Raw genomic sequence first — 27,776 nt, 5'->3', positions numbered from 1 at the left:
TATACTGTTGTGCTATCAAGAAATACATTATATAATAAAAAGCAGGGTTTAAATGAAAACGTTTTATTTTATTCAATTTTTATTTCGTATTTTACTTTATTTATTATAATTTTTGTACATATCATCTCCAAATTGATAAGGTACACTTACCTCTGTAATACTTCTTGCACTTACCTCCATAATACTTCTTGCACTTACTATTAACGGGCCCAATTAACACCATACTTGCCAAACAGCCGCATAAAGATACAGGTAACATTCGAGAGTCCCGCGAGATGTAGCAGTATATAGACCAAATCATTTTATCAGCCTAAAAACAAATGCAGCCTAAAAGAAAAAATTGCAGCCTAAAAGAAAAATTTACAGCCTAAAGAAAAAAATATAGCCTAATTGAAAATTTTTCACAGCCTAAACCTGCTTTTCAAGTCCAAAGACGGCTCGAAATCTATACAACTCTTTAGAAAAACCGTATTGGAAATTCAAATGATAATTACCTTCAGCATATGACAATGTATACACATAAATTCTTGGTACTTTAAAGTGTAATGACATAATAATAATTTGTATTTCATATGTCATATTTACCTAGTTTGTATAATCTACGGTATCTATTACTTAAATAACAGCACTTACAACACGAAACAGAATTCCGGGCTGCCTTAAAAAAAGTTATAAGAGAAAGGAAAGGGAGAAAACTAAATGAACAAATTTATTAATCTATAGCAAATTATTTAAAGTGCGAATCACGCTAAAACATCTTCTACAGTAGCTGATTGTAACACTTTTTTGTAGAAGCACATCATCCATTTTTCTACGGATTTGCTCCTTATTGGTCAAAGAAGAGTTATATTCTTCTTATAAAGCTTGTTTGCCTTAAATTAACTATACTCATAAGGTTAATCATTATCCTGCTAGTTCTTTAGCTGATTTGTAAGTTGGTCGTATCTTTCTCTGTAATGCGTAGACAAGTTTTATTATAATTAAATTCTTTTCAACAATTGATCTAATGACAGTGCTTGTAAAAGAAAAAAATTTAAAAAGAGGAAAGGAAGGGAAAAATAAAAATAAATATAAATAAAAAATTATATGCCGATGGTTGCGTGTTTTATCCACCATGTTGCGTCTTTCCGCAACATGTCGTGGAATTACGCAACATGTTGCGGGTTTCCGCTACCGAGTCCGCGGCTGTGGTTTCTTTTGACAGAGGTTTTCTTATAAATTAGAATAAACAAAATAGATGGAGGAACTTGATCTCGACTGTTTAAAGTATGTAGGTTTCTTATTACAGAGGTTTACTATACAAGATCGAATATTATACTGAAGGTTTCTTATTACAGAGATTTTCTAGTATATATGTATTTAAGTTTTTATGAAGTGAAGTTTTTATTACGACTGGTTGAAGTATGTAGGTTTCTTATTACAGAGGTTTGCTATACAAGATCGTGCTATATATCACCGCAAAATTTCTATCGCGGTCAATTTTTGATCAAATAATAACCAGCAAAAATGCGATGAATTTTTGACCGTAATTGCCGCGACGGCGGTCAATTTTTCACCGTGATTGCGGCGATGGCGGTCATTTTTTTCACCGTAATCGCGGCGATGGCGGTCAACTTCTTCACTTTTTGACCGTAATCTTCGCGAATGCGATCAATTTTTTCACTTTTTGACCGTAATCTTCGCGAATGCGATCAATTTCTACACTTTTTGGCCGTATTTATTAAGAATGCGATACTATTATTGGTCGTATTTATCACGAATGCCATCAATTGTTTTACTATTATTGGCCGTATTTCAGCGGTATCCTTAAATTTTCCCTTGCTAATCAGATTTTATACCCTTGTATTAAGAACAGTTATGTGTTTATGTTATAATTATTTTATTTATTTTTTATTAAATGTTTATAAAATAATAACGGCAAAAGGGATTATAAATTATGAGGTAAAATTACAGGTAAAATGGAAGGGTATTATACAAATAGAAAAGCTACATACCTAAAATTAAAAATATTAGTGGGTGGCTTATGTAGATTACAGTGCTATTTTATTTACCTTATCCTATCGCGTGCTTTGTATTGATACGTAAGAGTATTATACGAATAGAAAAGCTACATATCTAGAATTAAAAATATTAGTGGGTGTCTTACACAGGTCACAAATATCACTTATTTATTTACCTTAGCCTCGCCTAGTGAGAGTTTTGTATGCATTAAATCTATAGACTACAGTGTTAAAGTATAATACAATCAAATATAATACTGACTTACATTACAATCGAATGGTTACAATCAAAAAGAGCAGGTTTAGTTAGTTGCACAGAAGAATATAGAACTTACCTTCACGGATGCCAGAAGTCCACTAACTAGTTTACCTTATGGTTAGGGATGGGATGGGGGCTGAACACCTCTATATTTACAAAAAAATAAATTATATTATCATACACATACATCAAAGCTAAATACAAAAAAATATTGTTGGGGAAAGAAAAGAAAAGATACTATGTCTAAGAAAAAATAGAAGGTTTTTTTTATACAAAATAAAAAAAAAATCTGACGTGATACAAAGTCTCAAACCCAATCCATGAACCAAATCATCCGTTTTGTTTCTCTTATAAAATCATCAATAATTATCGTAAAGAACTATTTTTTTCGACAATATTATTCTAATATTTATTTCTAACCTCTAAGGATAGCAAAATCAATATTTGAAGCTATTTGTTTTTTTTTCGGAGTTAAACTTAGGCGATTGCGGTCAATTTTTAATAAATCGTTCCTAACATTTTGCGGTGTATTGATGATTTCTTGTTACAGATGTTTTCTAATATATAAACAAAAGAGAAGAAGAAAAAAAAAGAAAGAAAATAAAATAAAAAATAAAGAGCGATAAACGACTCTGAAAAAAATAGATGTTAAATTGAGATAAGAGAAGTCTGAATTTTATTATTTGAATTTTGGAAGGATATTTATATTTGTTATAAGGGCTTGTGTGACCACATGTTGTTTTTGATAAGGGATTTAAAGGGTGTTACAAAGTCACAGACTGGATCTTTACACTAGCAGTAAAATGTAAAATTAAGGTTTTTGCCTCGAGCAATGTCCTGAATGTTTTGTTTGTCTTACCTTCACGTTTTCCAAAGTGGAAAATTGATGCACCAATGAGCCCCCGCTACCAAGAGATTAGTAATCATGACTCGTTTCCAAGTATCTCCGACGCCAAGCAATTATTAATCATGACTCATGGGTTTCAGCCACGTAAGCTGAAACCAACACTAAGACTAATTAAGTAAGCCAAGACATTCTTAAATGCAAACCCATGTTATCTGAAAAGATATAAATACTCCCCCTTTCCATCGCCTTCCCCGTTCCATGTCGATTATCTTGTATCTCTTGTATCCTTCCCCTTCCCTGTATAATCTCTTTATTATTATTAAAAATTTGTAAACCTCTCTTCCTTTGTCTTTGTATAACTAGTAGGTATCTTCTGATATTATTGCTATTATATATTCCTAGCCACGTTCCTGACAGACACCTTGTCAATTAAGAGTGCATTAAAAATGTCCACGTCATCATTTTTTAAAATAGTGGTCATTGCAGCACTTGGAGGAAAATTCGTTTTAGTCTTGAACGCCTTAAAAATGCGAACATCACTGTTGGCAAATGGTTAATGTTTGGGTTGACTAGTGTTAAGGCTGTTTTAATTAAACGTGGACTGGATTATATCTACTTGGAAGAAAGACACGACTTTCCCAGCTTTGTCATTTGCTGAGCACACTGAACTAGAAAACTGGTTATCCTGTTTATCAGCATTCCGTTCAGCCTTTACAACAACTGGTTCTTTGGATCTCAGGAAAAGTAAAGTGGATAAAGCTTGTATCATGTGGTCGCGAAAGCACAAAATAAATGGGCATGAGGTAAGCTAGCCTATACTTATGTTTATAACATATTAACTAAATACTGCTTTAGTTACTTGATACCGTAGCAATACGCCAGTATTTCTATCTTAAAACGCGCGAACGTCTTTTGGCAACTGAAATGTATTTGAAAGAGGCAGCTAATATTGAATCTATAAATGAAGAGGTTGAACTGATTGAGCCTGGATGTAACATAAATGAAGATATGCTCGATGAAGAAAACACACCCGGCGATAGCGATACGGAAAACATACTCAGCAAGAACAAAGAAGGTCCCAGCACAACTAATGAAGGTCATAAGGCGGAAGACGAAGAAAAAAATGCTGATATAAAAAGCATGTTTACGGGACTGGATGCTCAAATTAAATGGTATCTCTCAACAGGAAAGTGTGTAGATAATGAATTGTATATTTTCGGACTTCAATGCCAAAGCTACCATCCGAGCCGAAATCTTATTCTTGATCCATACGATAAAAATTACATTATGTACAACGTCTTTACCAGAGATGAACTTCAGGAAATTATTGATTACAAGAAGAAGACTACACCTTTACCATCTGATGAGTTAATAACGTTCCTGAATCAATTTAATCTGGATTCAACGGAGAAAATACGAGCTGCACTTGGTAAAAACAATCAGTTTACGCTCGATTTTGACCCCCAAAAGGATGCAGACAAAGATTGGATCATACATACTATACATTCTCTTTTGAGAGAATTTGAATATGGCAATATGGATAGATCCCATAGTGAAGCATGGTATCAGTCACATATTTGGTCCATAATTGAGTCATGTTTTGATAAGCTAAAGGGAGTGGAAGCCGCAATTGGCGAATCAGCTAGTTTCAGTAGCAAACGTAGAATGAACGAAAAACGCCACAAATCTGCCATCACTTCTGCACCTCGTTTAAAATGCGGCTATAAATGCGATCTTGTTTTCCGACAATACGACAATGGGCATAACACGCCGTTGGAATTTGGAGGAAGCGAAGCCAAACCAACCATTGAAGAAGATTTCGGATCTAAGTTCTTGCAAGAAGGATTCTTAAAATTACCATATATATTCAAAGATATGCTAGACGTCCTACTTGAAAAGGTTGGGTATGACAATCGATCTTCACTTCTTCGCACTGTTGGGTTCATTCACTCAGGGCTCTCTTGCACAATGATCGAATTGGACCGATCTACAACTGATATCTCTCGTGTTTCTAGGGGTAGTACAATTGAAATAAGCAATTCAGTTTCAAACTTTGGCTCTACCGTTTTACCTGCTATACTCTGCTCTTGGATATGATGTTAAATTGTCAAGGACGTATTGGACACTGTTTTATCTAATACAAAACAAAATCAGAATGGCACTTCCTGGGTCATCATCTGTTTGAAAAGACCACCGATAGCTATCACACCAACCTCATGATTGTGATCCTCATCACTATCACACTCATTACCCTCATCACCCTCTATTAGTATGAGCTACAAAATACAGAAACATCAATTTTAAGGCACCCCTATGGTGATCTGCTATATTGTTGCTACATTAAATAAATCCATATCTATGACATCAATACATTAAGAATGCTTAAGGAATTAATTACCCAATATCGATAGTTAGTACTATCATATCACAAGGTTACAAGAACACAGCGACTAATGCTTACTAAAGATATGGAAGTACAATGTGTCTAAGATGACAGTAATTCCAAGTGTAACATATTTACAAAATAAGCAGTTAAAGGTAACAGGATACACACTGCGAAAATGATAACAACTTCAAAGATACACTAAAGATAGTGGCACAGCAGATAGTCTTCTTTTATATAAATACTTGTTCATTTTATTTCATAATAAAGAAATCTTATAAACAGTCTCAAATTATTCATAAACGGCCTTATAATTTTTACTTACCTCCAAACACAGCAACCCCTATACCATACAATAAAAGAGAATCTTTTTTCTTCTCCCTATTTTTGCCTGCTTTTACTGTAGATATGTCTAATCTGACGAATCTACACCGATATATATAAAATAAGGACGTTATTCGATCTTTTGTGATCGGTTTGTCTGGTCAAATTACTTTTCCTTCCAGTGACCAAATTAGTTTCATATTTTCTCGGAAATTTAGCTTCTTAAATGTGTGGAGAAGTTTTAAAAAAAGTGTGCATAGTTTTCAAACATTCGTGAAATTGAGAGTGAAAGCACATTATTAGTGTTTCTATAGTGAAAATGTCTATCATAAGAAACTACCTATATTAACCAGTTCCTACAAATACTAAATAATCTTTTTTTAATATTAACAAAAACAGGACGTCCGAACGGAAACATCCCTTTTGTTTCAGTAATCCTATAGCGTAAACATTTGTAGAAGTCTCGGATAACATGAAGTAAATTTAAAACAAAGAGTTAACAGTGCAATTACCAGTAATTTCACTTTTTTTGCGACTTTTAATTATTAAACGGGATACGAAAGAATTTTTTTTTCTTTTGAACAAAACAATAGGGCATTTTGTATATAAATAAAACACCCTAAAAAGCCATCAAAAAGGATAACGATTTACAGGATCATTTACAGGTCTCATTTTAGTAAATACGAGGTTTTTTCAAAGCGCAGCCCGCCTGTGGTGATCCACCTACTGTTGTTACTAATCACGCCATAAAAGAATATTAAAACCAAATCTCATTTCATCACCCCATACATTATTACATCACAACACGAACTAATCTCTTATGCATTATATCATATCGAACTACAAGCACTATTTTAATGCTGTGTAACTTATCCATCAAACTAAATTCATAATCCGATTTCTCTTAAAATATATAAATAGGCAAACTGATAGTTAGAATAGAACCCTCTCAATTAATAAAAACTTATAAGCAGTCTCAAAGTACTTTATTGTTTTTCTCTTTTTTAAACTCTATTCTCAACTATCACACCACCGAACCTTCACTACGGTTCGGTACGCTGCGCTTTGAGAAAGCCTCGTGCCGCCGCAGGCCTGTTTAAAAAAGAAAAAATAATATAAATAGTTACGCACAAAGTCAACGAACAATTATAGCTTAAGCTACATTCTGCATTATCTGCTTGACCCTGGAGAAAATTTCGATGTTTATCTGTACGTGATTTCATATCTTGAAGGAGACCATGTTTTACACCCAGATTAAAACGCTGATCTACCAAAAAGTATTGATTGCTTATATATCTGATGAACTATTCTATGCGCAATGTTTCTGCTTCATAATTAAAGACTTGATAATCCAATATATTAATTTTAAAGAATACACGTTTACACACCTAAAACAAACAATTTTCGGTTCTTCTCTGATTAAAGACATAATGTTTGTAAAAAATGGTTCATTAACTGTTTTTATGAGCTCGATGATATTATGCGTAATGCAACAGTGCGTTATATTGGGCAAAACATCCGGGCACTCGGTTTCTTTGAATTTTATCTCCGTAAAAACATGCTGATGCTATTATTAAAAAGATCATTGCTTAAAAGAGGTATCTTGTTTTCGTGTACCACTCATTAAATGCTACATTAATACGTCTCGTTATGTGGAGAGAGAAAGTATTTGTACCCACGTCCGGTAAAAACATCCCCTATTAATTTTCTTTCAATCCGTTTCTGTACTGTCAACCTATGCATAATAACTTTCTCTTCAATAAAATTGTCTTTTAAAAACAATTTAGAGCTGAAAAACTAATGCTTAATGCTATTTGTTGTTGTACTGAGTGGAAGGGTAACGCTTCCCCCGAAACCCGCGGACCCCCAATAGTAACCTTTTTTTTGCGATCACTTTATACATAAAACGCTGTCAAACTTTCTATCGGTCCAATTTTTGAAAAGATTTTGAAAAAGTTAGACCGACGGTGACGGTCCAAAAATTCGACCGATAATTTAAATAATCAGTCGAAAAATTGGACCGATACTGACGAGTACAAGCTATAGTTTCAGCAGATAGTAACGTAGTAACCTTATTATTTAAAAGAATGGTATTGGCTAAAAAAATACGGCTGGCGTACACATTTCACGGGTTGCTACCCTTGCACATATTGAAATTTAGAATCGTATATATTGAAAAAAAAAAAGACTTTTATTTAAATAAAAACACGAAAAGTAGTTATAGATATTGCAGAAAAAAAAACAGTGTAAACCCCACGCAGATCTTTCCAGACTAACTAACAGAGCAGACTACTATTGTTCAAAACGAAAGGACACGGCCAGAAGTAACTATCATAACACTCATAAAAAATAATAGCATATAAAATATTCGGATTTATACATTTACAACTCAAGGTTACTAGATATTCCAATAGAAGATCCCATTTCGAATAATAGATTGTCTACACTGATTAGGCTCATCAGTCATTAGTAAATACGGCAATAATATCAAGTGAACATAAACTAGTCCATAATTTTACCCACGCTTTAAAAAGCTATAAGTACCCCCCTTTCTTTCAGAGATGGAAGGGGGATTCACTTTCAATAAGAATAAAAAAGCCTACAAGCAATATTAATCTTATTCTTCCTGTTTTTTTATCTTTCATTTTTCCGTGTCAAACAAACCGTTTTTCCACAAGCGCAAAAACCAGGCTTGACCGAAGAGTCTTGCGGTATACCACTCACACACGATCTTCTAAGATGCTCGTGTCTCCTGTGGTGACCTAGCAAGGCTATAGCTATATTAGAGCTAACAAAGGTTTATCCATGCTGACACCATTTGTGATATAAGCTTAACAATAAATGCCATAGTAAGAACTATAAGGATATTACATCACAAGTCTAATTTAGTACGTCTGAGAAATACTTAAAATTTAGTTTAAAGTAAAGAGAGTTAAGAAGACTTAGCATTTATTAGAACAAGACTAAATTAGTGACTATGTAATAATCGTATACATTTTTAGTTGATCAATGATAACTTCAAGATAGCACTAGAGATATGAACACAGCAGACAGTCTTTTATATAAATACTCGTAGTTACATTTCATTTATTAATAAATGACAATCTTATAAACAGTCTCAAACTACTCCTATAGTCTTTTTATAATTTAACCTTACCTTAAAACACAACATCTCCAAAGCAAACCACGTTCTCTAAGTAGAACAAGCATTCCTTTAAATTTCTCACGGCGCTGTAAACAGGATGAAATAAAAATTGATATGAGTTTCTTCTAATTTGATATAACAATTATGTATATTTACTCCGTTCTTATGTTTTTCAACAACCTCCAACGTATCCACCGCCTCTCCTTTTTCTTTGCGCCTCAATATCTCTTTTTTTTTTGCAGCTTGAAAATTAAACGCCTCGTACTTGTACATACTTTGAGCCTGATGATGCCTTTTCTATCTACAAAAGTGATATCCCAAAGCGTATACTTGGTACAAACCGTCACATTGGTGTTCCCGGAATTTATCCTTGAGGCAAGAATAGCATCATACGCAAAGGCCTTATGGTTTGAGCTTTTGTCAAAGACAAAGATACCAACACAGTTAGGATACAATTCATCAAAAAGAGGAATTACATCATTCAACTGGTTTGTTAAATTTTTGTTGGTCCAATAACCATCGCCGCTACTGTTGCCAGGGAAGAAAATGACTCTTGATATCAAATTGACACCATTGACTGTACCTCTTATTGTTCCGTGGCAGGGACACATAAATGAACTGATCATGATAGATCTTCCTGGACCTTTAGGACTGATCATGGATTGGTTCTTCTCGCACTAACGAGTGACTTTACAATCATTTGAATAAAAGATTGATTCGTCGTGAGTAATTAAAGCCATCTTCTTTTCATTGTCCCTCAGGTTAGGTTGAACTGGATCAGCATTTTCATCATCCAATGTATAGGTTTCCATACGCTTGTGCCATTCCATCATCTGACGGGCCCACTTGATTCGATATAGAACAACATCAGGACGCTCATGACCATCAAAGTATGTTTGATCCTTTCTTACACATATACGCCCAAAATTGTAATCAAGCTACTAAAGCATTAGTATATGTGCTAAGTTTTACATATTGTGTTTACCAGTCTTAAAATTAAAACCCCAAGCGTTCAAGTAACTTGACAGAGCATAGTTCGAAAGAGGATGCTCTGGTTGAGCGGAAATCACATCGGCACCCTCGACGTCATTTTCCAACTCAAACAACTCGAGTACTTGTTGTCGAAGATGTTGACGGAGTGCAGGGATACTTTAAGGAATAAGAGCTTGACTTCGAAGCCAAGCAAGACATTTCCCCTTCACATCGGGATCACCAAGGATCGATCTTCTCTTCACATGCTTACCCTGCTGATGAAGTGGAATTTCACCAGTACTCAACAAAGTTTCAAACCACTGTCTAGTGACACAGCGGCGGTAAAACTTGGACGCGTGAGGCCAGTGCAAATTAACCGCACGCGTTGTTGCTCCAACAAATATTTCTCCTTCCAAAAGTTCGAGCATAACTTGTTTTGCCATAACATACCTTAAGAACTGGTTAACACCTTCTTGATATTGATTGGATGTACAATTTTTGAAAAAAACAATCTTAGACTCGAACAGGGGCAAGGCGTCACAAATCTTTTCCAAAGCAGCTTCATTGGGTCTTCTTGGTCTTTCAATTTTTTCAGGTTGAGCTACTGTAGTGACCTTGTAAGAGTAACAGAAAGAGATGTAAATATAGACTGAGTTCCATTTATTAGGTTATCCATATGTATATATGATATCTTAGAGTTACACACTCTTACAAGATTGTTATACTTGATTAATGCGTATTCGATTAAATATCAGACTATAGTAGCGCTCACTGGCACTAGTTCCTCAGACTATGAAATGGTGTTTCCCTTTGTTTGATCCAATAGTCTAAAAAAGTGTTTGACCAAATTGGGATGAAGTGTAAGTTTGATATGGGCTTCGTGAATAATATGCGCGCTACTATCATCAATGCTAAAAAGTTGATATGCAAACATTTTATGAGTTCCAGGCTTGATAAAGAATATCTTCGGTAACTGCTGGATTAGTGAAAATCCAGATGGCTGAGAGAGAGGGTTGTTGATCTGAAGGATAGTCAGGTTTCTTGGGATAGAATCGACAGCTTGGAAGATAGTGTTAGATAGGTTGTAGTGGTTGGTGATAGAAGTAGATTAATATTATGGGAACAGTAGTGATAAAAGATGGTGTGGTATATAGTCATAATATGATCACAGTTCAGATTTGAGGAGAGTGTACACGTCTAGTGGGCAAGCAGTCTTGGGACCATAACTCCTCTAATAGGGGTTGTAACCAACACCACTGAGACACCCTTAGTTGAATGCCAAAGTCCAAGATACCTACTCCTCCTAGTTGGTAGAGTCGACAACTTGAGTTCTGAAAACATTCGAAATATAAGGGATTAGTATACAACCGGTTGAATTTCGGTGATCTGAGGTTTAGTCGTGGGGAGTAACCGAATAACATGCTACAATGTCGAATAATGTAAGGAAATTAGAACGGTAGCTCGTTCACGGATTGACAGTTATCGTTGTTTGTGGATGTTGCATGCATCATGATCAAGTTGATTAATTGAAAAACAGAGTTGAAAATCTAGACAATGTAGTGAAACTGTGGAGTAATGGGAGTGCCACCTAGTAATGTGTTGGTTTAACAAGAATTATTTCCAAGCCTTAGAGCGTTTGATATTCTTGTTACAGTGCAAAAAAAATAATAAAAAAAAAAAAAAAAAAATGCGCAGCAGCCAGAAGTCATGTTACACGCATGAGAAAAAAAAAAGGTTAATCTTGCATGAAATCAATTTTTAATTGGTTAAAAAAGTTTATATTTTTTCATTTTCATTTAATATTAAAAAAACCAAGACCGCTTGCGCCCCTACGTTCTTGGAAAAATGGTGACCACCCTTCCCACAAAGTGGAAATCCATCGAATAGGACGACTGACAGTTGATATCGATGGTTATACCGCGTACTCCGGAAAGATCAGCGAGAGCAACCCCAAAGAAATCGTTTGCCAGAAGACATTTTTTTGTGAAGAGAAAAAAAAAAAAGAAAAAAAAACTCGTCGAGTGAAAAAAATGTGTCCCTTTTATACCTTTTTTTTTGTGTGGATCGAATTCATCAGTTACACATAAAAATTTTGGGACTTTCATCTTGACATCATTTGTTTACACATCAAGATACTACACTATTGGCTCATGAATCGAAATTTATTTTGGCTTACCAAATTTGGTGCATTCACGTATATTTTGTATTATAAAACGAGTATGTGACTGCTCTCTTTTGATGCGCCCATTTTTTTAAAAAAGCGCGTCAATGATTTTGGGAAATGGTATTGGTACGGGCAAAAAAAAGTAGGCAGCAGAATAAAAAAAAGTTATACAGTTACGCGCAATAAAGTTACAGATGGTCTATCAACTTCAATTCATATTAATCAGATAAAACATTATTAACTGTGACTCTGTATGCGAGATGGAGTAGATCTCTTTTTTAAAACTCAATAGGGCAGGTGGCGCGCGCGCACAGTCTACAGTTTGGAGCGCCTTCCATATTAAGGTCTTTCATTATACTTCTTGGAATAACATGAACTACAGTAAAAAAAAAAATCTTCCCAAAACGTAGTGAAAACTGTCAGTAGAACAGTTATTTGAAGGCACTACTTGATCATTCCTATTCATTACCCATTAAAAGCTACATGGTGTGTTTACAATTTAAAAAAAAAGGGGATTCGTAGAGTCAAGTAATCACAAAGTCTCTAGATAAATTTTATTTCTTTGTAAAAAAAAAAAATATGTATATGTGATCAGAAATAACTTTCCTCGTCAATCATAGCACATCACACACTGACGTCTTGCTATAAAACGAGTACTTCTTGCAACACCCACTGTTTATTTTCAAATTTCTTCACCTCCAGACACGGACTGGACTGAGAGTGCTTCCAGTTTGCATCGTCTTCTCAACAAGATCCCGATGATTTGCTTCTGACTTTCGGTTAACGTGGTACGTCTTGCAGTTAGTACTGATAGGATGTGTGTCGTCAAAGCAATCCAGCGTTTTTTCCACGTCCTTTATATCCATCTTGAGGTGGATAACGGCTGTACACCCCCATTTTACCTGTCTTTTGGTTGGGTCTCTTAAGTACACGCTCATCAACATTACCGCCTTCTATTATCCTCCGTGTTGATACTATTACAAAACCATCATAGTCAAAGCATACACACTTTCCGCATTTCTAGTACAATCGTAATGTCCAAACCAGTTTTATGTCGCTTTATTGCCTATGGAAGCCTTAGGTGGAAAGTTCTTCTTGCTAACAACAGCCTTGATGGCATCACCATTGTCAGTCTTATATGTGTCCTTTACTTCTTCAGCATTACTGAGCGATCTATAGTCAAACTTGTTCATGAGACCTTTTGACAAGTGAGCCTCATTTTGATCTTTGAAGGTGTAATTACCAAACGTTTGCTCGAAGCCATCGTTATTGCTTCCCTCTTCGTTAAGCTCGAGCAGAAGTGCCTGAATAAGCAACACATTGTCCTAGATGTCTTATTCTGTCATTCCGTATGATGTCTTGAATAAAAAACCTGTTTGTGAAAAAAAAAGAAGCTCTGTCCTGCAAAAGTGGATGTCGAAACCGAAAAGAAAACCCCGATCGCATTCTGCTCAGTGAAAAATTCACAGACTCATAGCCCATTTTATTAATTTGCATGTGGAGAATCATTAGAACTACTGCCTACTAGAAGTCCATCATGCACGAAGATTTATTCAAGCCTTTTACTTTTTATAAGAATCAGAGGATAACAGATCTTTTGGCTGACTTAATAATAATCTGAAAGGATAAGCTGTCCCACAGGTCAAACAGATCTACGGCCTACTGGAAAAGAGATAGTACAATCATACCCACTGAAACGTTTCATGGTAATCTGCGTCCAAAACAATGCTAAGCCATTTATATTTTTTTTGTATGTAAACCCGCAATTTTCGCTGTTTTTCTTCTTTATCTCTTCAAATTGACCACGACAAGTAAAGACATGTTTGATTCGAAAAAAGCTGAGCGAGCAATACCGATAGCGCACTGTACTTTAAGTAATTAAACTGTCGTGTAAAAGTAGCCTTTGATACGTACGAATTCCAAAAAAAACATTAGGGGGATTCATTAACTATCTCATCTGTGACGATACCAATATCATCAGTAAAGGATCTCGAATTGAGAGTAAGATTAATATTGCTTGTAGTCTTTTTATTCTTATTAAAAGTGAATCCTTCTTTCATCTCTGAAAGAAAAAGGTGTATTTATAGTTTTTTGAAGCGTGAGTAAACTTATGGGCTATTTGGTGTTCAGCTGGTATTGTTGGTTGTATTTACCAATGACTGATGAGCCTTATCAGTGTAGCCAATCTATTATTCGAAATGGAATCTTCCATTGGGATATGTACATATAACTCGGGATATTTTATATGTTATTATTTTTTATGAGTGTTATGATATTATGCACCTGTCGATTAAGAATCGATGGAATGATCTTATATGCGATTTTATATGTTAAATAGTGCAATTTTCATACAGCTCGGATTCTCTTGTAACACTGTAAACTCAGGTCAGTTTTTTTTTTAATTAATAAACTTTATCTTGTTTTCGAAATGTTGTCTGAAAGAATGATTTCTACTTACATAAGCATTAGTTGCAGAAAATACGTGCTTGTTTTGAAACCTATTGTATATAAAGTTATCCGTATAATCATACAGCATTTGTTTTGGAATACGTTATATTTATATGATAAAAAAATTACAGACTATGCATAGAATGGGCAACAAATATAACAACGATTGGTTGTTGTGCAATATATATAAAAGATTTGTATCTTTTACGGAGAGAAGTGGCCAAAAGCTTAACAACTCTTGTACGTTTGTTTAATGATTAAAGACAATTAAGAAGTAATCTGAACAAGTATTTAACGAAAAGCAGAGGTCAGCTATTTTTTTAGACTGTAAAAGGTATATGATTTGGTACAAATTAATATCAAATTTCCCCGCCACGAATTGTCACTTTTAATATTGCACCCTACCCGGGATGTTAAATAGCCGGTTGGATAATCTAGTAAAAATGATCAAAGGAGAATTAAAAAATATAGAAAAAACCCGTGCTGCATTAGGACATTTCGTGTTACGTGAATTCTGGGGAAATAAACTTTGGAAATAAAAGTACTTTAATGGCCGAATCATAATCGTATGGAAATGATTTATAAAGATCAGGTGAATTTTATGGATTATCCTACCCATCAGAGTTAGGTTTGAAAGAAAAATTTTCAAAGGAGTTGTGAAATCTTATTTTTACATAACAAAAAATATCGTGACACTGAAGACAAAGGTTGCTCAATCAATAAAGCAAATCATTTGTATGAAGAATATGATATTTACTTCATCAGGGAAATCATTTTATTTAAATTGCTACATGCAAGTAAACAACTTGGGAGTAAGAAGCTCAGAATGCATGAAACGAGTTGATTTCGGCTTAATAAATCAGTATCATGGTTCCTTGAATTTATGTTCCCTGGTCCATTTGGGACATTACAAAAATTAGTATCACACAAATAGAATGGTTTTTTGAATTAACGGTAATTCTTCTTTTCCATTATTTTTCGGAGCATCCATCGTTTTTCTTATAATAAGGACTGGAAAATCTATGCCCTGAGAAATAGGCACTTCAATATTACAGAGAAGAATTACACGCATATTCATTTGTCTGGAAAAAAAAAATATTTAAAGAACGAAACTTTACTCCATAAAGAGAAATATCTCCACTCGTGTTACCATTACGTAAACTGCAAAATGACGGCATATAAAACAAGTTCAAATACGAAAATTTTCCGCTTTTCCCGTTCTTTCTTTTCTTCCCAGTTACTTACCAAAACAAAAACAAAAAATGTCTGTCTCTAAATTAACCGTTGCTCCAGGTGTTGACCAATATACCTTGATTAATACGAACAAGACCTTGGCTGTCATGATCTTGACTTATGGCGCTACTATTTCTCATATCTTAACCCCTGATAAGACCGGTACTATCCGTGATGTCTGTCTTGGTTTCGATAGTTTTGAATCCTACAAGAACCCAGCCAACCCCTACTTTGGTGCCGTTGTAGGTCGTTTTGCCAACCGTATCGGTCAAGGTAAGTTCTCCATCGATGGTCAAGAATATAACATTGCTGTCAACAATGGTCCCAACACCTTGCATGGTGGTCTTGACGGTTTTGATAAGCGCATTTGGACCGCCACCATTGTTTCTGAATCTCCCCCATCTGTTCGTCTTGAACTCGTCTCCCCCGATGGTGATCAAGGTTACCCTGGTACTTTAACCACACAACTTACTTACACTGTTAATGATCAAGATGAACTTTCACTCGAATATCGTGCTACCACAGATAAAGATACAGTAGTCAACTTGACAAACCATTGTTACTTTAATTTGTCGGGTATGGAGTTAAACCCTAACGTATTGGATCACCGCGTCACTATGACAGATGAGGTAAAGGCTGTTTTGGAATGTGACGACAATTGTTTACCTACCGGAAAGGTTCTCAGCTGGTCTGAAGCACCTTGGATGAATTTCTCTGTAAGTAGTATTTTTGTTACGTATCAAGGAATTAATTTTATTAACACGTTTTCTATAAAGGGTGAAAATGCTGGTAAACCTATCGGTGCTCGTCTTGAACACCTTCAAAGTACCCACGGTTATGACCACCCTTATGTGATTCATAATGAGTACAAGACAGACACAGCAGATTTACCTCTTCGTGAAGCTGTGACTGTGTACTCTCCTGATACTGGAATCGAGTTGGATTTCTCTACCACGGAGCCTGCTTTCCAATTTTACACTGGTGGCTGGATCTCTGATAAGTTGACTGCTAAGAAAGCACAAGGTGAGGTCAAGATTGGTCGTAGCTCTGGATTCTGTCTTGAAGCTTCTCGTAACCCTGATGCCCCTAATAAGCCTGAATGGCGTAGCTCTGTCTTGCTTCAAAAGGGTGGTGTTTACTCTCAAAAAACTGTTTATGCTTTCCATGCTCGTGTGGATTAAGTTTTCTTTTTTTTTTCTTTTCTTTTTGCATACAAATAAATTTCCCATTGCATGAACTATCAAGTTTATTTTTAGTGCCACAACAACAGATGATTTATTCATCAAAAAAATTGTATCTGAGAAAAGGAGCCGTAAAAAGTCTACCAGTGATAGCCATAAAGAGTAATTGAAGTGCAATCCATTTGTATTTTTTCTTGCCTTGTCGCTCTTCTTTCAAAGCGCCTTGACGTAATGTGACTTCAATCATCACCGCTACCCCTTGAAGCGTGAAAAATGCAAAGTTCTCCAGTGTGATTCTTCTGCATGCACTCATAATAATCAATTCATGAAACAATCCGCTAATCATAAATGAAAGTAGGCCACGTATAGATCGACTCGACCAGTATGAAGATGAGCTTTTCTTTGCTATTCCTTTCTTTGTTTGTGTTCCGCTTGAAAATACTTGTGTATGCAACAGGTTTCGAACCACTTTATTCCATCTCTTGCTGTACGCATCAAAATAAAAGCAATGTTAATAAAGATCATTATCCCCCTTTCCCTTTTCAACTGTTTAAACATACCTCCAAAAGTCTCTTGGGCTCGTAGCAAGAATAGGCGAATCAAAAAGATCCACCATATTCCATGCAAATAAAGTCTGTTCCAATCCCATAAAAATATCCACAGCACCCAATAAGCAATAGGCCTTGATCCCAAATAATATCGTATAAATCAAGCTCATAGGATGTAGCCAAGCATATTCCAACGCATCATCCGGATGCACAGGTAACAATGGATTAATAAACATTCGCATCCATATCAGTTTAAATACACCCAATGACACTTTGGCTACACCTTTGTATCGAATTTTTGCTTTGTCTGTATCTTTATCGTCTTGGATGGTCACCTTGAATAGATCGTACACGCATTTTTTGAAGGTCAGTGTGTCTGTGGGCATATGCGCAGCATAAGAGGCGATAAACCACGGCCCTGCAGCGAACAGAATATTGCATGGAGGGTGGTTGGATATAAATATCATGGGTAAAATGATATGCATGAGGGCCATGCCGATGCGTAGTTGGGTGGCGGAAATGTATTTTCGTAAGTAACGTTCATTACTCAGTAGACTATAATCGAGACCAAGTACCACGGCGTACAATGTGATGAGTGTAGTTGCTGGAAGGATAATAGCTGGAGGTAAAGCAATGTCTACCCATGGTGGTCTGGTATGATCAACATAATACATTTAAAGAAAAAGAAATTGAGCCAAAAATAAAAAATAAAACTCTCCCTTTTTTTTCAAAAAAATCTGCATTCATCATCGGAAGTGTCACATTTACGCCTTTTTAAAAGATTACAAGCTCAGTTGCAGCCCAGGTTACAATTTTCATACTTGAAGCAATTACACTGCGAAAAAGGGACACACAGGCTTTTGACCTTCCTTTTTTTTCATGACCTCCAAGTTGTTAGATATCAGCCTGCCAAAGCCCATTGTACTTCCCACAGCTCAACTCACCGGGATGTATGCGTGTATGTTGGGCATTGATTATATCCTACTTCGAAACCAAAAAAAACTACTCATCTCCAAACACACTTTACGTCTGGGCATGACGGTGGTTCATGCCATTGTACCTTTAGCCATAGTCTCACCTTTGCTCCCCAATAACGTTACCTTTGCAGCCGTACCTTGGTTCCTCGCCTCGTATAGTGCTTATTTACCTACCGAGAACTTTACATGGACAGGATGGTTAAAGGCACTTTACGGTACCATGGTAGATCGATCGGACCCCCGACGTAATAAACACGCCCAAGGTTTAGTAAAAGCCTTGCGAGGTGTGACAAAGTTAGCGGTGTTATACTTTGGTGTAGAACCATTGTTACCTACAATGCCTGATGCCATGTTAGCATATCCATGGTTTAGCAAAGAAAGTTTGACAGATACTTTTTTGTTTGGGTTAAAAGCTTATTTAATTTTGGGTGCGGTGGACGTGACTACGGGGTTGGCACAGGCTATGACTGGATGGTGCATGGTGGATATGTTTGATTCTCCATTATTAGCAACCAGGTATGAGTGTACCTGTCTTCCTCTCTCTCTCTTTTTTTTTTTTTTTTTTTTTTTTTTTTTTTTTTTTTTTTTTTTTTTTTTTTTTTTTGTTGGATTCTAACCCCTTTTTTGAATTAGTCCTAGAGATTTTTGGAGGTAAGATACAAAATCGGTTGTCATAAGAACTGGAAAACACAATAAAACTAAACATTGCGAATCTAGTCGTCGATGGAATAAGACAGTCCGTAATTTATTACATAGTCTTGTCTTCACACCATCTTTAGATGTAGACAAAAAGACAGTTGAAAAGAAGCAAGGATTCTTCTCTACACAAATGGGACGTGGACTTTTATCCTTCATAGTGAGTGGTGCCTTTCATGAACTCATCATCTGCAGTGTCTGCCGTAAACTGACACTGGAAAACTTTTGCTTTTTCACGTTACATGGTCTCGCTTGTATGGTCGACCGATTCAACCCAAAGAAAGAACCTCAGGGTTTGGAAAGAGTGGGTCGTATCATGGCCCAATTGAGTTTCATGGTCGTGACAGGCCGTTTATTTTTGGCTCCCTTTCTTCGAACTAGATTTACAGAGATATTACCCATCACCCATCAAATTTATTGATTGATTTATAATAATAATAAAAGTTTTAAATGGCTACGGTTTCTTTCTTGAGCCATGCTACGGTCAATGCATTATCAGCAACAAGAGGACTCAACTTAGTCCAACATTCTTCGTGATAAGCATTAATCCATTGAATTTCAGAGGGACTTAAAAGATCCTTATCGATCAATCCAAGTCCAATAGGTGCAATGGTAACATGTTCAAAACCCAAGTAGCCACGACCTCCAAAGTTATGAGGTGTCTCTGCCTTCTTGACCAAAATGACATTCTCAATACGGATACCAAATTTACCATCTTCATAATAACCAGGCTCGTCTGTCACCGTCATGCCCACTGCCAAGGGAGTGTCGTTATAATTAACACGGATACCAATTCCATGAGGTCCTTCATGAACATTTAAGAAACAACCGACACCATGACCAGTACCATGCAAGAAATTTAAACCATCTTTCCAAAGTGCTTGACGAGCAAAAGGGTCTAATAAATAGCCCGTAGTACCTTGGGGGAAAACAGCTTCATCAATGGCGATATGACCTTGCAAGACACGGGTAAAGCAACGTTTTTCATATGCGGTAGGTGTACCAAAATGGAAAGTACGTGTGACATCGGTGGTACCATCCAAGTACTGTCCTCCAGAATCACATAAGTAAATTTGACTAGGATCGATGATTTTACAAGCACCCTTTTCTGGCTTGTAATGAATGATAGCACCATTGGATCCTGTGGAAGAAATAGTGGCAAAGGAAAGCCCGACAAAATGATCTTGTTCTGCACGAAATTGTTCCAGACGATCAGCTGCATCCACTTCATCTAATTGCTCACCGGCCAACAATTTATTTTCGAGCCATGCAAAGTAATGGACAAGTGCAGCGCCGTCACGAAGATGACATGCACGCATACCATCTAATTCGGCGGGGGTTTTGATAGCTTTGGCATCAGTGATATAAGAACGTTCTTCTACCACGTTGGATTCTCCTACAGCCACTTCCACAGCTAAACTGGTTTTGTTGTTCACTAATAACTTTTTACCATTCAATTGCAATTCTTTTAAATCTGTGAAAAAATGAGCATAAGGCTTGGTGGTGACGTGGGCAGCAGCAAGATGAGCATTCACTTCTTCTGTCAATTTATCCAAATCCAGGTACAGGATGGCCTCGGATTCAGAGACAATGGCATAAGCGAAAAAAACAGGATTACATTCGATATCCGAACCTCTCATATTAAATAACCAAGCAATTTCATCCAGTGCAGAAACAACAGTACCTGCCGCCTTTTTTTCTTGAAGATGACGATGTACATCCTTTAATTTATCCTCCGTAGATTTACCTTTCATGATTAAAAAATATTTTTTAAGCTTGTTGCCTTTTATGGAAATTGTTGACTATTTTAAACAACGTACCTGCGTACTCAACGGGTTGCACAAACACTTTGTCCTTAGGTGCCTCGGGTCTATCTTTACCCCAAGCGAGGTCAATAAGATTTTCATGGATAGGAACAAGAGATGAACCCAAATGTTGCAATTCAAGTGTCAGTTGGTGCGCATCAGCTATGAGAGGACGGTTATAGTTTATCATTTGCCTACTTTTTTTTTGTTCTTTGATTAGTTACCAGCATTGATGAGGGTAGGATCCAAGCCAATACGCGAGCCAGAAGGAAGATTCTAGAGTAGAGGTACAATAAGAAATAAATAATTACAAAAAGAGGAAAAAAGAAACATACATTGATGAGATATTCTTGCCAGGTAGGTACACCGGGAAGTCCACCCTTCATTAAAGTCCAATTGTTATCCAATTGTTGAGAGGCTTGTAAAAAGTATCGACCATCCGTGAACAAGGCGGCTTCGGTGGTAGTGATAATGGCGAAACCTAAAAGAAAAAAAAAAGTGTGAGAAAAAAAACACAAGTTTCATTGGGAGAAGTAAATTCTATACCAGCAGAACCAGTGAAGCCGGAAATCCAGTGACGACGCTTATCACATTCAGCGATATATTCACTCTATGATGAATAATATGAGTTAATTACTACGATAAAATGTATGTGTATATAATTACCTGGTGAGCATCCTCAGAGGGAGCAAGACTAAGAGATATTGAAAATTTAGTGAAGTGGGATAGGGTATTAATAAGAAGAAATTTACAAGACATCAACATTGTGTGCTTCCATTTGGGCACGAAGACTGGCTAAGCGATCTGAAGTAACTGTCACCATTTTTAATTTTATTGTATATGATAAGAAGAAAGAAAGATTAAAAAAAGAAAAAAAAAAGTTGTGCCCCTTTATACAAACCCACACAAAAAAGAGCCGACGTCATTATTTTTATGTGTGCAACAGTTTTTTTTTGGGTGAAAAGCAATTTTTATTTACCGACCACAATCTCTTATTCTCTCTTTCTTTCTCTCTCTCTCTCTTTCTCTCTCCCTCTCTCTTTATTAATTGATGGAAGAAAATATTGTCATGGAGGAAAGTAATAGAATCCAAACCAGAAGATCGAGTCGTTCTACCCGCTCAGCCTCTCCAGTCATGGCAGTGACGGTCACGACGGCGGAAGAAGTGAGTTCTCCTGTTTCTTCTGTGGGGGAAGGGACTATTAGTACGACACTTAATGAGGGCCGTGTTACGCGGTCTCAATCTGTAGAATCCAGTGGTTATGAAACAGCAGACTCTAGAAAACGAAAGCGAAAGGCTAAAACTACAAACTCTCAACATAAAAAGAGAGCCGACTCCTATCAACCTTCCAGTCACACTCTTAAAAGCGTCAACAATAACAATAATCCTGCTGCTCTCTCCACCTCTTCTAAGCAATCTACCGGTACCGGCGGCGAAGATATTGAGCGTGAAACTCGAACTTCCACGCAGAGAGTATCTAAAGAGGCCAGAGATGCAAAGAAAGCACAAAGAGACATTATCATTCGAGAGAGGTAAAAAAAAAAAAAAATTAACTATGATGTATTGTGCTCTATCTAATCATCTTTTCTCCCTTTGTATAGGCTCAATGAATTAGATAAACTGGAGAAGGCTGTTAAGGACGGATCGCACTCTGAATATCACAAATTGCTCTCTGATATTGAGCAAAAAAGAACAAAAATGTTATTTGTAGCTGAAATGCGTCGATCTCTTGCAGAAGGAAATGTAGTGAATTTCTTCAATGCTCAAAAGAATGCAGCCTATTCACAATACTATGTACGTTTTGTCACACCTAACAAAAAAACTTTTTTTTTTATAACGCTATTTTCTACAGTGGGACAAATTAGCTCTCCGAAGATCCATGATTCAACATGTGCAACATAAAATTAATACATTGGAGCAAGAATATTACTCTAATCATGTGCAAAGTAAGTAATTTATATGGCAATTATTTGTCCAAATTACTCACGTCTTCTTCTTTATTAGGCTCCTTGGATGACGAACACTTGTCCGAATGGGTTCCACCCGATAGGCCCTCCATGATTAATATCCTTTTTAATATCACATAATTTATATAGATTTTTTTTTTTTACTAATACGTTATGTATCCTTAACAACCTTCCACGTTCTTTAACTCTAGGTCTGACGGAACAAGAAGCTGAAAATGACGTAGAATGGGCTAAACAAGATCCACATGAAGAAGAGAACCAACACCATCCTTCATACCCTTCTCAAGCACAACATACTTCACCTCCTTCTTATTACCATTCATCTCCACCACCCTCAACACAAGCACACACTCACTCACACGCTCACGGCCACGCGCATACACAAGCACAAGTAACATCCATAGCATCCTCATCTTCTCAAGCACAGTCTACAAAAAACAAGCGTGAATCACCACCATTAGACATGTTGGCATCGCTGGCCGATCGTCAATACCACAAAGATTTCAAGGAGGAAACCACCGAAAAGTCATTTACTTTACCACCTTTGAACCCTTGGCGTTTTGATCAAAGACCTACTTTGCCGACTTGAACATCCGACAACTCCGATTAAACCAAACAAAAAAAAAAGGTTCATTTTGAAACTGTTTCAATGAAAAAAAATAAAAAAAAAAAATATGCAAAAAATGAAAAAAAAAAATACAAAAATATTATAAAGAAAAGTTTATTGCAGAAAAAAAATAAAGGGTAATAAAGCAATAGTAGTATGTTTAAGCAGAACGGTTAGCCTTTTCTAAAACAACCTCATAACAGACCTATTAAAATGAGGGTTAGACAACAATAACTAGGGTTTGATTACAAAAGACTTACTTCGGAGGCGTCAGTGCCTTGAACTTCGATAGCAATACCAACCAACTTTCTACGGAGAGCTTCTTTACTAGAAGCGTACAACATCTTTTGGCGAACCTTGGCGGTATCGGGAATCCTATAGGGTTATCTTAGTAATTAGGAAAAAAGGGGCGGGGGGGGGGGGGCTGGGGCGGGGTACGCGTATTTGGGAAACTTACCAAGAGTAAAAGGTGATCTTGTTTCTCTTACCATCTCCAGGTTTTTCATATTCAAAGTCATAGACAGCATAACGAGGTTCGTTATCAGGAAGTTGGCTAAGGAAGTCGTCATAGTCACCAGTCTCGGAAGACTTTTCAACAACAATTTCTTGGTTGTTGTCTATTACCAAAATTGTGTTAGATTTTCTTTTTTCTTGTATCTTTCCTTCAACTTTCACACACATCACACACACACACACACACATATATATATATATAGCACCCCAAACTCAAAAGAATAAACTTACCAGACAACTTGAAAATAAGATACTTGTAGCTCTTACGGAGCTTAAGTTCTTGATAAAGATCGAGACATTCACTGTTGACTGCTACACCAGAAGACTTAAAAATTCCACAAAAAAAAAGTTAGTATTCCCATCATCTTATTTTTTTTTTCTTAAAATGACAAAAAGAAACACTCGTTCCAAGTAAACACGCTTCTTACTTTGGTCTAAACCGAAGCAAACGTTCTTTTTGCCAAGAGAAACAATATAAATAAAACTTACCATTTTTAAAAAAGTTAATTATAAAAAAAAAGAAAAAAAAAATTAGAAAATTTAATTGATTTGTTGTATTTTTATAGTGTCTCTCAAAAGAATCTAAAAATTACGTCATATTATATCACGTGATCTTTTTTTATTATATATATATAAAGTTTTTTTTTTATGATTTTTTTTTTTTTTGTGGCAGTTTACACAACAGGACATGTATAGAACAGGACCCAAGTTTCAAAGCTCTTCTAAAAAAGCATCTACAACCACACAATGTCAAAAGTGTCTAGAGCATGGTCACTGGGTAAGCTTTCTTTTTTTCTTTCTGCTTTAATGATGGACTAATCAAAAAGAAAAACTTTTTTTAGACGTATGAATGTAAAAAAGAAAGAAGCTATAAAGTCAGGCCTACACGTACACAACAATTGAAAAAACCCATCAAATTATACGAACCTGAATTACCCAAAGAGTTGGGCGAGGGTCACGGCTTAGCAGATAGAATCCTTAAGAAGAAAGAAAAGGAACGTACTGGCAAAAGAAAGAGAGCAAGGTAAAAATTAGCTTGTTATTACTCTTTTGCTTTTTTTTTACTAACGCATTGTTTTAGATCTTATTCTTCAAGCAGCAGCAGTAGCGGTAGCAGCAGCAGTAGTAGTGGATCTTCCTCTGGTAGTGATAGTGGAAGTGATAGTGGTAGTGATAGTGATAGTTACAGCAGCAGTAGCAGCAATAGCAGTAACAGTAGCGGTGGTAGAAGGAGACACAGAGCTACACGTAGACGTAAATCCAGCAGCAGTAGTAGTAGTGATAGCGATAGCGGTAGCGACAGTGAGGTTGTAAAAAAGTATAAAGAAACTAAGCGTCGTCCAGATTGTAGTGAAAGACATTGAATAATAAAACAAATTTGCATTACAACTCGAGCAATTGGGACACCGATTTTAAAATGGTACACTTTCTTTGTATTCTTCACAATTTAACCATTAACGCTGATGTGGATAGCCGAACAGTTCCTGTTATATTGAACAGCAATAATGCATGGAATAACAACATTTCTGGTAATGATTTCATTCAAGCCTAGCTACTAGCTTCTGTGTCAAACATTTGACAAGTTCCTTTTGTGTGAAACCAGCGCTTTTTAAAGATTTCATCTTTTATTGACAATGTTATTGACATGTCTTCTTTGCCTCCATTTTACTGATTCATTGGTAACATTATTGACTGACCCATTACTTTCATGACTGAATATCACTTTTGAACATCGTGTTTTTGTTTCATTATATTCTAATATTCTTATCAACTCATATTATATTGCGAATTATATAATTTATACGAACATAGTTTTAACTTCAGATATTACTTCAGCACCATGTCCATCAGTAGTTAGTGAATCACAAAAAAGTGGTATGGAGCTGACGAGTATATATCATGGTAAAATCTTTAAAAAGCAGACTTCGATGCTATTTATCTTAAACTTGATATGTTTACATGCAACGGGCTGAACCTATTTAAAACCAAAGGCCTGCTGATGTTTTTATATCAGCATTGACATGGCCCTAGTCTAGTTTCTTCCAGGCTTTGTCAAAGGATGACGCTAATTTTATGAAATTGCCAGCAAACATCAACGTTCACAAAAGATGAATAATTAAGGTTGTAAACCTCTTGCACGAATGATTATGCCGCAGTCGAGCGTAAACACCAGTTGACATTGGACCTGTGTTTTGATTATGGAGCCTTTAATAAGGCTTTAGGAGAAGAGTGTATATTATTTCACAGAAAACATAAAGGCGATAGGAGTAAATTAAAAGTATTGTATTGCTTTCAAAAGAGGTGAAAAAAAGTTGGTGTGCCACACATACACACAGCTTGCGCGCTGCGCTGGATTCAAACACACTTTTTCAATTGGCTGGGTGACGTAATTTTTAGCTGGTGCGCTTGCGTGTCAATTGGGTAGGAAGGCCAAAAAGCAAAAACGCGCGTATAAATCCGTCCCTCTCTTTTTTTTTTCTTTTGTCTACAACACTAATTAAGTTTTTTATATTAAAATGAGTCGTGGTGCAGGTTACGATCGTCACATTACAATTTTCTCACCCGAGGGTAGATTATATCAAGTTGGTAAAGCATTCTTTTTTCATTCCCATGGCATTTTTCTTTCATTTTGCTTATCCATTACATCTTTTTTTTTTCTGTAGAGTATGCTTTCAAGGCCATTTCAAACAGTGGTATTACTTCTGTTGGTGTTCGTGGACGTGATGGTTGTGTTGTTGTAACTCAACGCAAGGTTCCTGTAAGTTTTTTTTATGTATCAGTAACAGTGCAGCAAGTTTTTGACTTTTATATATAGGACAAGTTATTGGATCCTTCAACTATTACTCACGTTTTCAAGTTGACACCCAAGATTGGTTGTGTCATGACCGGCATGATTGGTAAAAAGCATCTGTTTAGAAATTGAGCGAAAGAGAGAAACTCACGTACTGTATTGTTGTTTTTTTATAGCGGACGCTCGTTCTCAAGTGACTAGAGCTCGTCAAGAAGCAGCTGAATATCGTTACAAGTATGGTTATGAGATTCCTACGGATATGCTTGCTAAGCGTATTGCCACGATCAACCAAGTTTATACACAACAAGCTGCTATGAGACCCTATGGTGTTTGTAAGTATAATATGAAATTGGGAACGAAAGAGAAGTTGGAAAGGATTTAAGAAAAAACTAAACTGTATACAGCCATGATTTTGATTGGTCATGATGATGAGTTAGGACCTCAATTATACAAGTGTGATCCTGCTGGATACTATGTTGGTTATAAAGCCACTTCAGCTGGTGCCAAACAACAAGAATCATTGAATTATTTGGAAAAGAAGTTGAAGAAGAATCCCGAATTGAACATGGAAGATACCATTGAGGTAAAGAGAAAGTTGTGATTTATCTGTCCAATTAATTCTTATGCATATTACATATTGTAGCTTGCCATCACAACTTTATCTACCGTTTTAGCTGTTGATTTTAAGGCTGGTGAAATCGAAATTGGTATTGTTTCCAAGGAAGATACGGATTTCCGTACATTATCTACCGAAGAGATTGAAGATCATTTACAAAGAATTGTTGAAAAGGATTAAATTAAAATAATAAAAAAGTGTAAAGGAAAAAAAAAATGGCTGTTTTAGCTTTACCAATCATCACCGAGGGATTCTAACCCAAACAAAAGATGACGAAAGCAAATTTTTGACAACATTTT

The 27,776-nt window shown here is 36.0% G+C and overlaps 10 protein-coding genes across 10 annotated transcripts; 6 read left to right on the top strand and 4 right to left on the bottom strand.

The window, feature by feature from the left end:
- The first annotated feature begins 3,559 nt into the window (after positions 1-3,559).
- On the top strand, positions 3,560-5,441 carry EV154DRAFT_467451 (uncharacterized protein). The gene is made up of 2 exons (XM_051597765.1): positions 3,560-3,909; positions 3,962-5,441. Exons 1-2 carry the CDS (start codon positions 3,874-3,876, stop codon positions 5,201-5,203), a joined length of 1,278 nt encoding a protein of 425 aa, XP_051455809.1. The 5' UTR covers positions 3,560-3,873; the 3' UTR covers positions 5,204-5,441.
- Positions 5,442-12,621: 7,180 nt separating this feature from the next.
- EV154DRAFT_553152 (uncharacterized protein) lies at positions 12,622-13,799 on the bottom strand (the record flags this gene model as incomplete). The annotated part of the gene is made up of 4 exons (XM_051605110.1): positions 12,622-12,901; positions 12,997-13,114; positions 13,198-13,398; positions 13,758-13,799. 4 exons carry the CDS (start codon positions 13,797-13,799, stop codon positions 12,777-12,779), a joined length of 486 nt encoding a protein of 161 aa, XP_051455808.1. The 3' UTR covers positions 12,622-12,776.
- A 1,900-nt stretch (positions 13,800-15,699) lies between these two features.
- EV154DRAFT_544568 (aldose 1-epimerase) lies at positions 15,700-17,024 on the top strand. The gene is made up of 2 exons (XM_051604608.1): positions 15,700-16,491; positions 16,552-17,024. The coding sequence occupies exons 1-2, from the start codon at positions 15,805-15,807 to the stop codon at positions 16,954-16,956; spliced, it is 1,092 nt and encodes a 363-aa protein (XP_051455807.1). The 5' UTR covers positions 15,700-15,804; the 3' UTR covers positions 16,957-17,024.
- A 134-nt stretch (positions 17,025-17,158) lies between these two features.
- EV154DRAFT_285389 (uncharacterized protein) lies at positions 17,159-18,248 on the bottom strand. The gene is made up of 2 exons (XM_051594776.1): positions 17,517-18,248; positions 17,159-17,437 (listed from the first exon to the last, which is right to left on the bottom strand). The coding sequence occupies exons 1-2, from the start codon at positions 18,176-18,178 to the stop codon at positions 17,362-17,364; spliced, it is 738 nt and encodes a 245-aa protein (XP_051455806.1). The 5' UTR covers positions 18,179-18,248; the 3' UTR covers positions 17,159-17,361.
- Positions 18,249-18,383: 135 nt separating this feature from the next.
- Positions 18,384-19,136, top strand: EV154DRAFT_483255 (uncharacterized protein; the record flags this gene model as incomplete). The annotated part of the gene is made up of 2 exons (XM_051598565.1): positions 18,384-18,997; positions 19,115-19,136. 2 exons carry the CDS (start codon positions 18,384-18,386, stop codon positions 19,134-19,136), a joined length of 636 nt encoding a protein of 211 aa, XP_051455805.1.
- Positions 19,137-19,566: 430 nt separating this feature from the next.
- Positions 19,567-21,826, bottom strand: EV154DRAFT_514953 (peptidase M24, structural domain-containing protein). The gene is made up of 7 exons (XM_051602205.1): positions 21,735-21,826; positions 21,649-21,676; positions 21,529-21,592; positions 21,318-21,463; positions 21,207-21,258; positions 20,998-21,144; positions 19,567-20,924 (listed from the first exon to the last, which is right to left on the bottom strand). Exons 1-7 carry the CDS (start codon positions 21,803-21,805, stop codon positions 19,624-19,626), a joined length of 1,809 nt encoding a protein of 602 aa, XP_051455804.1. The 5' UTR covers positions 21,806-21,826; the 3' UTR covers positions 19,567-19,623.
- A 165-nt stretch (positions 21,827-21,991) lies between these two features.
- EV154DRAFT_285332 (uncharacterized protein) lies at positions 21,992-23,022 on the top strand. The gene is made up of 3 exons (XM_051594775.1): positions 21,992-22,515; positions 22,585-22,929; positions 22,988-23,022. The coding sequence occupies exons 1-2, from the start codon at positions 22,034-22,036 to the stop codon at positions 22,883-22,885; spliced, it is 783 nt and encodes a 260-aa protein (XP_051455803.1). The 5' UTR covers positions 21,992-22,033; the 3' UTR covers positions 22,886-22,929; positions 22,988-23,022.
- A 573-nt stretch (positions 23,023-23,595) lies between these two features.
- EV154DRAFT_514946 (actin depolymerizing factor) lies at positions 23,596-24,601 on the bottom strand. Its single transcript, XM_051602204.1, has 5 exons — positions 24,560-24,601; positions 24,302-24,395; positions 24,015-24,174; positions 23,818-23,932; positions 23,596-23,762 (listed from the first exon to the last, which is right to left on the bottom strand). Exons 1-5 carry the CDS (start codon positions 24,560-24,562, stop codon positions 23,718-23,720), a joined length of 417 nt encoding a protein of 138 aa, XP_051455802.1. The 5' UTR covers positions 24,563-24,601; the 3' UTR covers positions 23,596-23,717.
- Positions 24,602-24,758: 157 nt separating this feature from the next.
- EV154DRAFT_483251 (zinc knuckle-domain-containing protein) lies at positions 24,759-25,434 on the top strand (the record flags this gene model as incomplete). The annotated part of the gene is made up of 3 exons (XM_051598564.1): positions 24,759-24,848; positions 24,913-25,094; positions 25,152-25,434. 3 exons carry the CDS (start codon positions 24,759-24,761, stop codon positions 25,432-25,434), a joined length of 555 nt encoding a protein of 184 aa, XP_051455801.1.
- A 1,047-nt stretch (positions 25,435-26,481) lies between these two features.
- On the top strand, positions 26,482-27,771 carry EV154DRAFT_514941 (nucleophile aminohydrolase). The gene is made up of 6 exons (XM_051602203.1): positions 26,482-26,656; positions 26,734-26,828; positions 26,886-26,967; positions 27,038-27,193; positions 27,266-27,444; positions 27,505-27,771. Exons 1-6 carry the CDS (start codon positions 26,587-26,589, stop codon positions 27,655-27,657), a joined length of 735 nt encoding a protein of 244 aa, XP_051455800.1. The 5' UTR covers positions 26,482-26,586; the 3' UTR covers positions 27,658-27,771.
- The last annotated feature ends 5 nt before the right edge of the window (positions 27,772-27,776 follow it).

The sequence above is a fragment of the Mucor mucedo genome, assembly GCF_025094135.1.
Source record: "Mucor mucedo strain NRRL 3635 chromosome Unknown EV154scaffold_71, whole genome shotgun sequence".
NCBI classification, from domain to species: domain Eukaryota; kingdom Fungi; phylum Mucoromycota; class Mucoromycetes; order Mucorales; family Mucoraceae; genus Mucor; species Mucor mucedo.
This window is presented reverse-complemented; position numbering and strand designations above follow the sequence as displayed.

Excerpts from the sequence above, each read along its gene's own strand:
- EV154DRAFT_467451 (XM_051597765.1), top strand. The coding sequence starts at position 3,874 with ATGTGGTCGCGAAAGCACAAAATAAATGGGCATGAG. Across the intron at positions 3,910-3,961 it reads ACAAAATAAATGGGCATGAG|TTACTTGATACCGTAGCAAT; the intron begins GTAAGCTAGCCT and ends ATACTGCTTTAG.
- EV154DRAFT_544568 (XM_051604608.1), top strand. The coding sequence starts at position 15,805 with ATGTCTGTCTCTAAATTAACCGTTGCTCCAGGTGTTGACCAATATACC. Across the intron at positions 16,492-16,551 it reads CACCTTGGATGAATTTCTCT|GGTGAAAATGCTGGTAAACC; the intron begins GTAAGTAGTATT and ends TTTTCTATAAAG.
- EV154DRAFT_285389 (XM_051594776.1), bottom strand. The coding sequence starts at position 18,178 with ATGTATTATGTTGATCATACCAGACCACCATGGGTAGACATTGCTTTA. Across the intron at positions 17,438-17,516 it reads AGCCCAAGAGACTTTTGGAG|AGATGGAATAAAGTGGTTCG; the intron begins GTATGTTTAAAC and ends GCGTACAGCAAG.
- EV154DRAFT_514953 (XM_051602205.1), bottom strand. The coding sequence starts at position 21,805 with ATGGTGACAGTTACTTCAGATCGCTTAGCCAGTCTTCGTGCCCAAATG. Across the intron at positions 21,593-21,648 it reads CCTCTGAGGATGCTCACCAG|AGTGAATATATCGCTGAATG; the intron begins GTAATTATATAC and ends TATTCATCATAG. Across the intron at positions 21,145-21,206 it reads TCCTACCCTCATCAATGCTG|CTGATGCGCACCAACTGACA; the intron begins GTAACTAATCAA and ends GTCCTCTCATAG.
- EV154DRAFT_285332 (XM_051594775.1), top strand. The coding sequence starts at position 22,034 with ATGGAAGAAAATATTGTCATGGAGGAAAGTAATAGAATCCAAACCAGA. Across the intron at positions 22,516-22,584 it reads GACATTATCATTCGAGAGAG|GCTCAATGAATTAGATAAAC; the intron begins GTAAAAAAAAAA and ends CCCTTTGTATAG.
- EV154DRAFT_514946 (XM_051602204.1), bottom strand. Across the intron at positions 23,933-24,014 it reads AAGATCACCTTTTACTCTTG|GATTCCCGATACCGCCAAGG; the intron begins GTAAGTTTCCCA and ends ATAACCCTATAG. Across the intron at positions 23,763-23,817 it reads AAGGCACTGACGCCTCCGAA|GTCTGTTATGAGGTTGTTTT; the intron begins GTAAGTCTTTTG and ends TCATTTTAATAG.
- EV154DRAFT_514941 (XM_051602203.1), top strand. The coding sequence starts at position 26,587 with ATGAGTCGTGGTGCAGGTTACGATCGTCACATTACAATTTTCTCACCC. Across the intron at positions 26,657-26,733 it reads GGGTAGATTATATCAAGTTG|AGTATGCTTTCAAGGCCATT; the intron begins GTAAAGCATTCT and ends TTTTTTCTGTAG. Across the intron at positions 27,445-27,504 it reads ACATGGAAGATACCATTGAG|CTTGCCATCACAACTTTATC; the intron begins GTAAAGAGAAAG and ends TACATATTGTAG.